This window comes from Orbicella faveolata, unplaced genomic scaffold, assembly GCF_042242905.1.
Source record: "Orbicella faveolata isolate gen_17 unplaced genomic scaffold, um_ofav_v1 contig_3, whole genome shotgun sequence".
NCBI classification, from domain to species: Eukaryota; Metazoa; Cnidaria; class Anthozoa; order Scleractinia; family Merulinidae; genus Orbicella; species Orbicella faveolata.
The window spans coordinates 599673-615034 of record NW_028301558.1 but is presented as its reverse complement, the minus strand read 5'-3'; the positions used below and the strand labels follow the sequence as shown (position 1 = coordinate 615034).

Sequence of the window (15362 nt, the reverse complement as noted above, 5' to 3'; positions counted from 1 at the left end):
ATCTGTACTGATTACACAGTGTATGCAGGAGTCAGTTATATTGCAGAAACCTATCTTTCTAAACCTTCCCCCTGCAACCATGACTTGGATAATTCTTATTACATGTTTTTGTCTTGAATTGAAGAAGATCTACCAAAAGAAAGAAACTGTTTGCAATCTAAAATTCGTGAGATGCTTACCCTGCAGTGTTTGTTTGTGCTACATGTTATGCAGCTGCAGGGTAATTCAAACCTCACTCATTTTAGGCATTTATTTCAAGGTGTTCATCTTATAAGCAACGTTGTTGAAATTTGAATAATTGCTCATTGTGTTGATGATAATTTTAATGATGAATCATGAGAAAACATATAGTATACCAGTAGGAGTTAAACTGTGTTGTTTGGAGTGATGATAGCTGTGAAATGAGTGATAAGGTTCATACATATCGTATGTAAGGGAAGAAACTGACTGTTAAGCTTTCATGCATGTGTCTATAATGAAGGAGTGAATAGACAGATATATAAAATATATATTAGATTTGATAGAGAAATTCCTATCATTCCTGCAGTTTAAAAAGTGAGACAGATAATGCGTAAACAGCATAACTTACACAGCTTGCGTTTTTGGGGAGAGTGTCAATTGAGCCAGTAAGGATGGTTAGTAGAATACCTCTTATGTATTAGTTTTAGCAACATATGATACATTACATTGACTATTTTTGGGTTAGTAGTTGTGTAATAGTTATGTCAAGTATTGCATGTTGAACCTCTGAGTATACAATTAATTTTCATTTAAGTAACCAAATCTTTGGGCTGTAATTACTCCTGTACCTATGCATTTTCCAGTGTTCCATATTGACTGCTGTTGCTTTTTCACCTTGACTGTACATAAATCAGAAAACCAGTATTTAGAAAATAATTGAGTTATATATGGTAACCTTTCAGTGAATTGTTGATGACACCTGCATAATTTAACTTCTTTTGCAGTCTGTTTATTACTGTGTGCACAATTTTTTCTGAATCTCTCACTACATTTCTAATGCAGTTTTAGTGGATGTTTTATAAGTCGTTTTAGTTATCAAGCCTGCTTGCTGTCCTTCTAGTCAAGTAGGGCACAATAACGTACAGCATTTGATGTGTACATGATTTATTTTGTGGACAACAGACCATGCTTTTATTAATAAATGCTGGCAATGTTACTTTTATCTGTTGGATGAACATACTGTTATTTATGTCTGAGCTAGCTCTGAATGTTGGTTTTCACACCAGTATGGCTAATTCAGTGTAGAAAGAAGTTTTTATCTCAGGTTACCCTTTGCAGTCTATGTCTGTGATCAATTTTAGTTGCAATTATGTTTTCAGTTTCTTCGGCTGTTTGAAAAGTGTCTAAGTTTTCAATTTTGCAGCAAATTTAATTATTATAACCATCTCCTATGTTACTATCAAATTTTTAGTTTACTTGTGTGTGTGTGTAAAGTCTTGATTTCTTTCTCTGGCAGAAATTTCTCTTCAGTTACAGTACTGTCTGAAAAATAGATTTTAGCATTTTAAAAATTCTTTATCAGGTCCTTTAAAGTACTGTAAATCATCATGTAATCTTAATTGTTTTTTGGCATGAAGTTAATTGCCACTGTAAGTTTGTAAAACAGACATTTTGAAGCATGAGCTTTCTTTGCTACCATTAGGGCTAATGCTCAAAACATGTCAACTTCCAACTCATGATAGCATTCAGTTTGTCTTTGACCGCATCAGCTCCAAGTTGATAAATTCCACTTGTCATATGAGTGTCTCAATTTCCACCATTGCAGCATAACAGTTTATAAGCACTCTATAAAGTAAATATCTTGACAATCCATTGGTTTCATCTGAGAAACACAGGTTACTTCCTTTTGGTTCACGTAGAGATGATTTGATGGGATGTCTGATACTTATAGATAAGAGGCAAAGTACATTAAGATGCTTTTATGAACAAACTGATTCTTGTTTTAATTGTTTTTAGGCTATTCTTGCCAAAGCTCTGTTTGATAACTTTGCTGATGCACCTGATGAATTAAGCTTCAGAAAGGGTGATGTTATCACTGTGCTAGAACAAGATGTGGATGGCCTTATTGGTTGGTGGTTGTGTTCATTGCATGGGAGACAGGGAATTGCTCCTGGAAATCGTTTGCAGGAAATTAAGAGGAGACTAGAAGGACATACATCGCCTCAAACATACAAATCTACTGAGTGTTTTTCTCTTGAGGATATTGATTATGATGTTCCCAAGTCTCATGAGGTTGGTGAGGATTATGCTGTACCAAGAGGAGTCGCAAGTCCTGACTATGATGTGCCAAATGCGAATAGACCTGAGGGATTTGTACACTCTAGTAAAGAATTTGAAGAGTTGGAGCAACAGTTTAGTAATCTTCCTGGTAAAAATTTATTAAATGACGAGGTCAACAGTAAGCAATCCAGAATTGAAAATGATGTCAAGGACCAAGCAACATGTGATGATATGTATGATGTACCCACACCACGCCTTGAAGATGACATACCTCCAGAAGTTTATGACCTGCCTCAAAATTCTGACAAGGAGCAGAGCCATATTGAGCTGTTTTCCAATCAGACAACTGACTTGTATTCTGATGACAATGTATCCAGCAGTGCTGTTGCAATGTGTAATAGTCCTGATCAAGGGGTATCTAAACCAGAAAGTGACAGTAAGAAGCCTTTACTGGTTCATGAAGAACCTGAAATCTATGCTGAAATCTATGATGTTCCTGCTGCACCAAATGTTCACGAAAGAGAAAAGGTTTTTGAAAGACCTTTGTCACAGGACACAAATGTGAACAGAAACAGTGTAGAATTTAACAATCCAAGAAATTCACGAGATCTTGTGGCACACTCATTGGTGATAAGTAGTGGTGGGAAGCGTCAGTCAACATCTAGCACAGACAGTGCAAAGTTGAGTTCAGAGGATGATGACTATGTTGACTATCAAGACATTTATGGTGATGGACGGGGCAAAGATGTCAATGTGTACGATGTTCCAGTTCAGGTTTGTAGTTTAAGTGAATATTAAACAATTAGATTATGGGCTCGAGATTTCTATTGTGTGACAACTGACGAGGGCGCAGCCCGAGTCAACTATCACGCATAGAAATTCAGAGCGAATAATTTCATTGTTTTAGTATAAATCTACTAGTCGTTCCAAACTTTATCTAAATCCTCTTCACAGACACTTTTAAAACACCAAGAAGGGGTGGTCATTTTGTTATTAACAAGGGCACACTGCTACGCTACTCACTATCTATCACAGAATAGATAGTGAGTAGCATAGCCAATCAGAGAACGGCATTCGTGATAGAACGCTAGGAGATTTATACTAAAATGCATTATATACCTGTAAAGTGATTATTTGATTTGCAACATCAGCATTTCTGTTTGTGCACATACACTAAACAGAAATATAGTTATTTGAGGAGGATATCCAAATAATCTTACTTTGTTACAAAATTAGTGATCGTGATTGCTTCTCCACAGGCCTATTTTTCAAATAATTGGCACACCATCATATGGGTGTCCAATTGCAGGTATCCAATTGTAATTGTAATTGTAATACCTACACCATTCACATGTTGATTGCGTGTGCTTTAAAGGCTTCCTTCTTAGTGTTTCCTACAGTTTTTAAACAATTATTGGATAAGGTTTTTGTGATATCCAGAATAATCAAGGTGGAGGTAGGTAACAAGACCTTGATTATTCTGGATATCACAAAACCCGAATCTAATAATTGTTTATTATAAATTAAACAACAAAAAAAGAAGTCATGTTTTTGCTTCTTCACTGATAGCAAGCAGCACAAAGCACATGAACTTGACATGATTACCCTTAGAAATCTTTCACTTGATATGATTACCCATGACCTAGAGTGTCCTTGACATGATTATTGTATAGTCTGCAGCTAGATGACGTCACAGGCGCTGATTTCGAAAATTCCCTGTGCGCTTTCGGCCAATCAGAAAGTGAGTTCAATGTATAATAATAAAACTTATGGGTAGCACTACTGACTTTTTTAATTTCGGAATGTGTTATAGATACAATTAATTAGTAATTGAACCTAGTGTCATACAATTTGCAGGGCTTCTGGTAGGTCGTGGAAAAAAAGTCAAATTTCGTGGGATTTTCAGGGACAAATTCGTGGAAAAAATGGCCAATTTCGCTTGAATTTCGCGGAATTTTCAAGGCCAATTTTGCTGAAAAACGATCAGTAAAAAACGTCTGATTTCGCGGGAGTTTTCTGGGCAAATTTCACTGGAAAGTGATTGGTTTTGTGCTGATTTGAGGAACGTTTTTAATGAAACTAGACGCTCTTAGAGCATTTACTCAGGCTTCGTACCGCATTATGAAATCACACTTTACAAGTAAAAACAAATAAGAGAATCAGGATAATAAAAACACAAGAGTTACGCTTAGATATTTACTATTCAAGTTGCTTCATTGAATATCTTCTTTATCCAATTGTAAAGTTCTGTTTATGTGGGATTCTTGATTTTTTTCAACATCGTAGCGAGACACCAAAAACCTACACAAAGGAAATATGGTATGTTTGATTCTTGTCAGTCTTCGTTTTGGCCATGCGCACGGTGTTGATGTAATCACTAATCATTGACAAATGTCCGAGTTTTACTCTAATATTTTTTGTTATGGACTGAATGTGAATGAAAACAATCGTAGTCATAGATTCTCTGTGATATCAGCTTGCGGTGTTGTTTTAATCTCCACTCTTTTACCGGGTTAGCAAGTAACAAGGAGAAAAATTTACACAACTCACTGAAATTCTCGTAGGCGGTGTTAAATTTCAATCCTAAACAGTGCAGAGTTTGTAACGATGTTATGATGTCATAGGCCCTTCGAGCTTGCGCATTAGAATGAGATGTATCCCGGTTGTAGTTGTTGTATTGCGGCTAGTAATGGCGGGCTTTTATGAGCTTAATTAAAACCGTTGTGTTATCATCGTTTGGTCTCGTTTAGACTACGCTACATGGTGTCAGAAGTGAAACACACATAGTACTGCCGCTCATGGCCATGCCGGAAGCCAACGTGGTGAGTTTTTTTGATGTATTTTCTGTGAACTCTCCTGTCGATATTTCTGTACAAGTATTACATGTATGCCTACCACGAGTGAAGGTGATGGCGCTTCGGGTACACTACCCTCGATGATAACTGTTCCTGTGAATATACAGCTTCCAGAAATGATGGATTTAAGCGGTGGAAATCTTCCTGTCAAATGGCAACGATTCTGTTGAGCGTGGTCAAATTACGAAATTGCGGCTCAGCTAAAAGACCCCGAAAATCCGGGCAGCAATAAGGAACGACGGGCAGCCACATTGCTTACATGCATCGGTTCTGATGCATTAGACGTAATTGATGCTAGGGAGTTTGAGAACAAAGTCCAAAGAAAAGACCCAGAAGTGATCTTAGAAAAGATGAAACAATACTGCATTGGGGAGTGCAATGAGACCTATGAAAGGTATGTGTTCAACTGTCGGGACCAAGAGTCAAATGAGTCAGTTGATGCTTATGTTACCGCATTATGACAATTAGCGAAGACATGCAACTATGGGTCATTAACAGACTCACTTATTCGTGATAGAATGGTGGTGGGCATCAATGACAATTCTGCTCGTAAGAAGCTCCTGCAGACAAGCAAGCTCACTTTAGGACAATGTATAGACATTTGCAGATCTTTGCAGACATCAGCAAGGCAGCTAAAGGAGATGAATCAAGAGGATGTCCGTTTCGTGAAGGAAGACAAAAGAAAAACAGTTGACAAAAAGAAGACAAAGGTTCCAGAGAAGAACCAAAACGAGTCACAAGAACGCAGGTGCAAGTTTTGTTCCAGGCACCATCCTTTCACTAAGAAGAACTGCCCTGCATGGGGAACATCTTGCGAGAATTGTGGCAAGCCAAACCATTTTGCAGTGTGTTGCCAAGAAGCTAAGAAGAAAGTGTTGTCTGTGGATTACACATCCGAAGATGAGGAGTATGAATATGTGGCCGAGATTGAAGTGAAAGAGCAGGTTAATGCATTACCCTCCAGTCATCACCCTAACAAAGTTTTTGCCACTCTACTGGTCAATGGTAACCAGGAAAAGTTTCAGTTGGACAGTGGATCAACAGTAAACATCATGACTGATGAGACAGTGTTAAAGCTCTGTGGCCAAAACGGCTTGAGTGAACTGGAAGATACCCCCGTTAACCTGGTAATGTACAACCAGTTAGAGGTCAAACCCTTGGGCAAGAAGCGATTCAAAGTCGTCAACCCCAAGAACAATAAGAAATACAGCATTGAGTTTCATCCTGTTTGTGGTGATTATAAATCCATTTTGGGCATGAGGGCCAGCAAACACCTTCGGCTGCTAACAGCCAACAGCCAGAATATCCTTTCTGTGGAGTCAAGTGGTGTGGAGGAGAAAGGTCCTAAGGTGGAAGACTACATTTTGCCGTACACCGATGTGTTCACTGGAGAAGGCAAACTAGAAGGGCTACTCCACCTGGAGATAGACAAGAATGTCCAGCCAGTCCAGCTACCTACACGGAAAGTCCCCATTGCCCTCAAAGAGCCTTTAAAACAAGAACTGGACAGATTGTCAAATATTGGAGTGATTTGGAAGGTCGCTACACCTACGAACTGGATTTCAGCACTTGTGGTCACAACAAAGAAAAATGGCAAGGTTAGACTGTATATTGACCCGAAACCATCAAATGAAGCTTTACACAGAAATCATTACCCCTTACCTACAATAGATGATGTGGTGCCTCTGTTATCAAAGGCCCGTGTGTTCACAGTATTGGATGCGAAAAATGGGTTCTGGCACGATCCAAGCAGCTTTGCTACTACAGTATTGTGCAAAAGTAATGAGAGCGTAATTCGACGAAATTCGTGAATTTCGGGGCTTTTCGATGAAAAATGGCGAAGTTTTGTTCACCTCGAAAGTTTGAAGAAAATTCAGCGAATTTTCCCGGTGCCCGTTGTTTTAGTTGACGCGAATTTTCGAGCAGTAATTCGTGTCTGCTGATAATTTGGCCCGATTTTTCGAGCGAAAATTCACTCTCCTCGAATTTTCCTTCAAACTTTCTAGCAAAAATTCGCTCTGTTCCTTAAGTTTCCCATTGATTCACAGTAGTAAGATGAATTAAACCAGAGCAAAACAAGAACGTGCGTGATAAAAACGTTAATATCATCGTGAGTGATAGTAATACCTCAAAGCCTTTTCTCACAAACTTACCTTGCTTTATGTCCAGAGAAAGCTGATATCACTTTGTTTGTTGCAGTCTTAAAGCTCACAAGCCCAAATGGTCTGTTTGCCAACCTGTTTTCATTGAACAAGAAATGCTACTTGCAGAAGTACTCGCGGTGCAGCCACAATGAACCCAGGCTCTGCGCGACCTTGCGATATTACCGTCGAAGGTTCGAAGCTATTATCGAACTATTCAGGCCAGCCTCTTACAGATCTGTTTAACACGGCTGAAGACTTTTTAACTCGTAGTTTTAGTAACATTCAAGCTGTATTGATTGTTATAAATCAGTTACGCTTCCTCCCCTCGTTAGTGTTCATACAAAAAAAATCTTAGCAGGAGGGCTAGCGTAGCAGAAGAACTGTTGTCGTAAATAATGAGGTGCTCTTGCATGGAAAATAATTCTAGGTGAGGTATTGAAATAAATGACAACACACACAAGTGAAGGTAAACTTTTATTTAGACGTTGGCGAATTGACCAGTAGGACGTTGGCGAAGCGACTTAGGACGTTGGTGAATCGACCTAAGACGTTGGCGAAACAACTCATCGGCGAAACGACCGGATACCATGTCTTTCCCTTTTGCACTTGCCATCCGAACATCTCTGCACTTTTCCTTCCCTAATCCCATTTCTTTGCACTTCCAACATGCTCAAATGCAGTCGCATGTCTCCATCTCTTATTTACTAGTGTGAAATAAAGAGGGATTGTCGGAAATAATATACTATCCATCATGGCAGGCGGACAAGGACATGACGAACGTGATAACAGCTGGGGGGACTGGGCACGTGGAGACCTGGCACTAGATAAACAACATGTCTGCTTGTCCATTGATCACTGAATTTGATGTCACTTTGGATGAATTTTGAGGTGAAGTAGGCCTTCAAAAAGACCTTATTAAGAATTTTACTTTCGTCCAAGTTTACCCGGACTAGCGATCCGACTTTTGTACCTGCCTTGCTGGCACGGTGACGTGGCAAAGCTTAAGTTAGCAAGTTCATGTCATTGAAAACGATCAAAGGATTCAAATTCTCTACGTTCTTTGCCATGAAAGATGGATTAACACATTAACAACAGCGAATTTTATAGAGGAGTAAAGCGTCAACGTGACGGCAATTGTTCACAAGAGAACGATACATTGATGGCTCGATACTGATCAGCACACTGCACTGCGATATTTCGCATACTGCAAGCGGAATTATGCCTCTGGTAAGGAATTGTCGTTCTGGTCTTGAAAATGCCGCGAATTTTCGTCCTTTGTTTTAAAGAAATAACGCTCAAGACATTGCGAAAAGATGCTTGAATTTTCAGGCGAACCTTTCGAAGAAAGTTCGCAGAGACAAAGAATGAAATTCGTGCATTTCGCTCTCATTACTTTTGTACAGTACTGTACCTTTGGAACACCCTGGGGACGCTTTCGGTGGCTTTGCTTGCAGTTTGGTGTATCCCCAGCTCCAGAGGAGTTTCAGAGGAGGATTGATATTGCACTTGAAGGCCTACCAGGTCAGAAGGCTATAGCAGAAGATATCCTGGTGTTCGGAGCAGGAGACACCGATGAGGAAGCACTCAAAGATCATGACTGAAACCTGCGAGAAGTGTTCAACCGTTGTCAGCAGAAGAGCATCAAGCTTGACTCAGAGAAGATACAGTTCAGACAGAAGCAAGTCAGCTACATGGGTCACATCATATCGTCGGAGGGTCTCTGGGCTGATCCAAACAAGCTGAAAGCCATCAATGAAATGCCGCCTCCTACGGACAAGGAAGGTGTCCAGAGAGTACTAGCATGATAAATTAGGTGCAGCAGTTTGCTCCCAACGTAGCAGATTTGGCCAAACCACTGAGAGAGCTTGTCAGGAAGGACAATGAGTTTGTCTGGGACAAAGAGGTTCATGGCCAGTGTCTAGATCAAGTGAAGCAGGTTCTAACCCAGGCACCTGGGCTCAAGTTCTTCGACCCCCAAAAGAAGACCGCACTCCAGTGTGACGCCTCTATGAGTGGTCTTGGAGCGTGCTTGATGCAGGATGGGTACCCTGTGGCGTATGCCTCCAGGGCTCTGACGCCTACTGAGACTAACTACGCTCAGATAGAAAAGGAACTATTAGCAATTGTCTTTGGAGTTGAGCGATTTTAGGGCTATGTCTATGGCAGAAAGACCTTTATTGATGCTGATCACAAATCCCTGGAGTCTATTATGAAGAAAAGTCTATTGAGTGCACCAAAGCGATTGCAGAGAATGCTGTTGCGTCTACAGAAATTTGACTCAGACGTTTCCTACAGAAAGGGTACAGAGATGCACATGGCTGATCCACTTAGCCGAGCTTACCTTCCCCTGGTTAAACAAGACACAGTTGACACCCAGGAAGTATGGAATGCTGCCGACAAAGAGACTGAGACTGAGTATATAGACATGGCAGAGTCTGTGTCCATTCGGAAACTAACCTTGCAGGAAATCAAAAGTGCCACTGAAGTTGATGCAGAGCTCCAGGCATTAGCTCCTATTATCACACAAGGCTGGCCAGAGAGAAGGGCTGACGTACCCTCCCAGTTGCAGGTCTGTTTTCCCTTCAGAGAAGAGTTGTCAATACAGGATGGTGTTGTGTTCAAGGGTGAGCGCATTGTAGTACCTTCTAGCCTCAGGCAATGCATGATGGATAAAGTACATTCCAGTCACCTGGGCATACAGGGGTGCCTCTGGAGAGCCAAAAAAGCCTTCTACTGACCAGGCATCTACGAGCAAATCACAGAATTCATCTCAAGGTGCAGGATTTGCAACAGCTACAAACCAGAGCAGCAAAAAGAACCTCTGAAATGTCATGAAATACCTACACAACCATGGCAGAGCATCTCAGCAGACCTGTTCGAGCTCAATGGCACCCAGTACTTGATTACAACTGACCGCTATTCTAACTTCTTCGAGTTGGATATACTGATGTCTACGACAGCCAGAGTGGTTATTAACAAGCTGAAACCTCATCTGGCAAGATATAGTCTTCCAGACCAACTCACCACAGACAACGACCCACAGTTCGACTGTGCTGAGTTTCAGAAGTTTGCAGCCGAGATCCAGTTTGAACACGTTAAAATGTCTCCATGGTATCCTTAATCCAACGGGAAGGCTGAGAACAGTGTCAAAACTGCAAAGAATATCTTGAAAAAAGCTGCTGATGCAAGCCATGACCCACACTTGTCTCTACTGGACTTGCGGAAAGCACCATCAGAAGAAATGGACAGCACCCCTGCACAGCGTCTCTTCTCACGTAGAACCTGTACTGCACTAATAGTTCAAATAATTAATAAAGCTGGTTGACTATTCAATTTGTGCACAAGAAAGTGCCAAAGCGTGCCAAAATTGAACCAAAGAAGAGGCATACTGTAAATTAATTGCTCACCTCAAGTTTATTAATTCAAAGACCTGCAATGATAATCAGTTGACATCGCGAGGGATTTCTAGGGACCCTTCATGCGAAAAACTGGCTTAATAAATAAAACAATCATTTGTTTGCTGAAACCAATTTTGTAAGAACATTTCCAATTGTTTTGTTTGATGCAGACAAGAAAATGTATGTCAAAATTGAAAGATCTCATCTTCCGCTGAAGTCAAGATCAATTGCTCGATTACCTATAATAAATGTCGTCACAAGAATTAAGACGTATCAACTGTTAAAGCTGTTAAATAAAAAAAGATGGATAAATCAGAGGAAGACCTCTACTTCATTCAACCTGGAATTTTACTAGTTGTGGGAACCAACGATTCTGATTGGCCAACCTGTAATTGTATTTTATTGAAAGTCAACAAAAAGAGTCAACACAGTCGTTTCGTCTGAGATTTGTTTAGGGTTTATACGAAGGCACAGGAAGTTTCGTTTGTAGTTTAAAACAAGTTGTCATGTTAAACATGCCTTAATGTAACCGGAATTGACATATCATGAGTAATTTAATGCTGCCACTGGAAGCCACGAAACTTTCAGCTGATCCAATGTTCACTGAGTTCAAACCTCTCATAGCACTGGCTTGTCACGCAGTAAATTTAGGAAGAACAGTGTGGTTCTGGTCCAGTTTAGAAACAAAAATGATACTCCAACAGTCTTCCAAGTACGGTTTACAAGCATTGTAAATTTACTTCAAACATTTTGCATGTTTTTACAATGCATTGGGAAAGCAGACACGCTTTAAATGATCTGCGCGTTGGAAGATTCTTAAAATATGTAAAATGTGCATTCGTTTTGCCTAAACTGTCTGAACTGTGCGTAAAATTAATGCGTCAAAGTCGTGCCTAAACTCTGCCAAACTGTGCCTGAACTGTGCATCAATTGAAGCTGAAGTTGAGATTCATGTGGCAAGTCAGCAGATTCTGGGGATATACTTCATGGGTAAATGTCATAAGTAGAACAGACGCATGAACATTTCCCCGCATTCCAAGAACAACGATGCCAAAGATAGTTCTAAACCCGGGTTCTAAACGATACTCAAAATAGAAATCAAATGAACGATAGAAATGATGCGAACATACGATAAAAACGAAACGCACGATAAAAACATTGCAAATGATAGAAACGCTCCAAACGATGAAAACGAAAGGAACCAAACGAACAATGCAAACGTTTTCACAAGCTGGACAAAACGCTGATGTTTAACGTTGAATTTCGAACCAAAACGTTGGTTCAAAAACATGAATGTAATGCTAGAAAATCAGTTTTATCTCTGCTGGTGTTGACTTTCTGTGAAAAATACGTATTCGACTTGATTCTGCAACTCATGTGCACCTCAAATTTCAAGACTTTTGTCTCAAAATTGTAACGGCAACGGAAATGATGCCAACAATTTCAAACGCGTTCACTACAGTTTTTATGGTCAATTTCCTGTGTGGTGTTTTCATTTTGTTTTCACGTGAAAGTAAGTAGATATTCAGGGATTTTCTCATTAGAAGATAAATGCACATATAATTTACTTTCATATGATGTGTCAGATTGTTACAACTGTCCTTAAATTTTATACTCCACCTTGTTTTTTAGCGTTACATATTTTGTAACGGTTCTGGGCACCAACAGCGTGCGCATGGCCTTTTTTGATTCTCATTCTTCGTTTGGCTTTCGTAGTTGCTAAGAAATGATGAATGAAGGTTGCAGTTTGCTCTGTGTTTGACCACGAGGTTATTTTTAACAGAGAACATCATTTGCTCTTTTAACAACAATGTGCTCTGGAAATGCGCCAATGACAAAGCTTTTTACATCGTTGCTGCTGCCCAGTTTTTCGCAACATTAATCTAAGAACACCTGGCAGTTTTGGCATGTTGTTTACTCATTGCAGTGATGAAGTTTCAAGGTAATTTAGCAAGTTTACAGCAAGTAAGCAGCCCCAACAGCCAAGATAACTTTGTTGTGCTGACAAGTATTTGATAAGATTTCCAGCGAATTTCGCGGGATTTCGCCTGGTTTTGTGAATTTCGCGGGATTTCACGGATTTACTTGAAATTCATGGCTCTGTGACCGCGCGAAATATCAGAAGCCCTGAATTTAGGGAGTGATTGTGGCACTCCTAATTTGAAATCAGCCTTGTGCTGCCTGGTCATCTGATTTTGAAAGTACTTGCGCAATTACTCCCTGAATTGTGCTCTACTCGGTCCAATTACTATTAAGACGTAATGAGACCTTGATATATCAATTCCTCACTCATGTCATGTTTAAGGTGGCTTACTACATTTTTGATGGATTATAACAGCCCAACTTCTAACTCTTTAAATGTTCCAAGATGTTTTTCCTTTCTCTATTCACTGTTTGCTTAAGTCTTTTGCCATTCTGTGTGAAACTTCAACAATTAAAAGGCTGTCTCTGTAAAAACCGACCACTGATTTTACTTCGAAAATTCGATTTTTCTCATAAGCTGGGATTTCAAAGACCTTACCTAATCAATCACTAACATGAGTTTTATTTGATTAAAAATTCTAATTGAGGTTCTCTAGGATTGATTGAAGTTTGGTCCGCCCGACACAAGCTGCATGCCTGTCGAAACTGGAAAAATGGCACATATTGCCCGCGCTCTAAAAAAAAATAATATTTGCTCAACAGTCCCAATTCTATTTTTCAACCAGAGATATATCACAGCAGTTTGTTTAGCCATGTTGCGATTGTAATTCAATGTTGTTCCTTCAACGGTTAAAAGAAGATTTTCTACCCGTTAAATCGAGTTTTGAACCAAACGTGAAAATAGTTCTACTTTGAAGGCACATTTTAAAAATGTGGCACCTGTTTGAAACTGCTGAACTACATGAATAGAAAGTATAAATGTCCCTTAATTTAAAACAGTAATAAAATTTGTCTGCCCACTAGGTTTTCAAAACTGACGACCGCTTAAAGTTCAGGAAATTTTGAAAACATTCCAGTGAGTAACTAACACACTCGCCTTCGTAAAATGCTCTGATAAATTCACGTAAATCTCTTACCTGGCTTCAAGATTAAATTTTTGGTCCTTTGTAGCGATCCTTGAAACCTAGGTAGCATTAAAACTGCCAGCTTTTCCTTCCAGCTGTAGGTTTGTATATAAAGTACATTTATACGTTCCTCATCTGTGTCGAGTGTGACGGTAACATACTTCGATGTTCTTTGTATTACTGACCATTGTTTTCCTCGAAGCGGGTTTAATCATGTAGAGTTGTACGGCCCCGCAAATGATCCCTGCCCACAAATGATCCCTGTACCGCAAATGATCCCCAAATTGTACCGCAAATGATCCTGGGACTGGAAATCATTCTGCTGCAAAACGTTAGGAATGGTGTGGACTCCATGAAAAGTCTATGGCTGGATACATATTTTCTTAATTATCCTAGGCGAAGAAAAGACAAGTACCTCAGGCATAAAAGCAGCAATGAAAAACTTTTCTCACCCCTCGCAAAATACTAAATTGACATGTGTCGACTGCATAAATTTTTCATTAAGGAAACGCACTGCAAAAAGAAATACGAATCTTCGAAGATGCCTCTGCCATGTAATTGACCACTTAGAACTTTTCCTTGTAAACTTCTTATACCTGCATCCTAGATAGCCACTGGCTCCCACGAAAGTCTCTAAGATTCCTTCGTGCTAGTTACTGTAGTAAAAATGTAGTCAACCCACTTGAGAATTCTCAGTTGTCTGCAAATTTGAGGATATAGTGAACATCCTGAGTTATCATACATCTCAGATCCAGACCCAATAAGGTCATTCAGGGAAGGATCCAACTAAACTACAAACTTCAAACACAGGATTTCGTAATGTTGGATATCATTTTTAAAGATAATTTGGTTTTATCAGCTGGATTGATAATGTGAATTGGCCACCGTAAACAGATTCGAAAGCTGACGTTTTGAGCGTTAGCCCTTCAGATTCACTCCGATGAAGGGCTAATGCTCGAAACGTCAGCTTTCGAATCTCTTTACGGTGGCCAATTCACATTATCAACCCAGTCAATAAAACCAAATTATCTTGTTATACTCCCCACCAACGCACCACCATAGTTTGTTTAGAAACTTAGCCCCTTCTATTATTTTTAAAGTTGTGAAATTTGCATTCAAATCGTTCATCGTTCTTGCATTTCTTATAGTAACTGTTGTATCAAAATATTGTATTACTGTGAAACTCAGAAAACCATGAATACCAGAAATGTTTAAGGATTATTGTGCAGCAGGGAAAAAGCCAATTAAGGGTGAAAAAAGCAAACCGCAAACACCAGCAGTAATAGGCCACGTTCGATATATCAAATGTTGTAACATGGCTCTGAGGCTTTCAGGACAAACTTCTCTGTTTGGTGGTGTTTTCCTTGTATCCAAGTCTCTTTTGGGAATTGAAAGACAAAGGAAACTTAAAAAAATTGCAGTTTTGACCCGAAAGCCTTGGATTGATGTTAGAATATTGATATATTGAACCTGGCCTATTGGTTGTCGTTTTGAGGATTCCTCGCCTGTCCTGAACTTTATAGTGATTGGTTCAGTTCCAAATTAACCTTTTGGAATCAAATCCAAATGTCCACGGTTTTCTGAGTTTCACAGTCAAAAAAAAAACAAAAACGATTGCATAAATTTAATTAATAATGGATAAAAACTCTAATAAACTACAGGTTCGAATAAACTACA

The 15362-nt window shown here is 39.5% G+C and overlaps 2 protein-coding genes across 3 annotated transcripts in view; both read left to right on the top strand.

Moving 5' to 3' along the window:
- The window catches only part of LOC110066282 (enhancer of filamentation 1-like), a 36142-nt gene that overhangs the window by 17285 nt on the left and 3495 nt on the right, over positions 1–15362 (top strand). Inside the window, exons 3-4 of one of the 2 annotated variants that reach the window (XM_089297411.1) lie at positions 1978–3015; positions 4992–5063. In XM_089297411.1, coding sequence (XP_089153537.1) covers positions 1978–3015; positions 4992–5063 — 1110 coding nt within the window. The remainder of the gene's footprint in view (positions 1–1977; positions 3016–4991; positions 5064–15362) is intronic. The other variant, XM_089297412.1, reaches the window with a different exon arrangement.
- Positions 7839–15296, top strand: LOC149105973 (uncharacterized). The gene has a single exon (XM_089297422.1). The coding sequence runs from the start codon at positions 9450–9452 to the stop codon at positions 9975–9977; it is 528 nt and encodes a 175-aa protein (XP_089153548.1). The 5' UTR covers positions 7839–9449; the 3' UTR covers positions 9978–15296.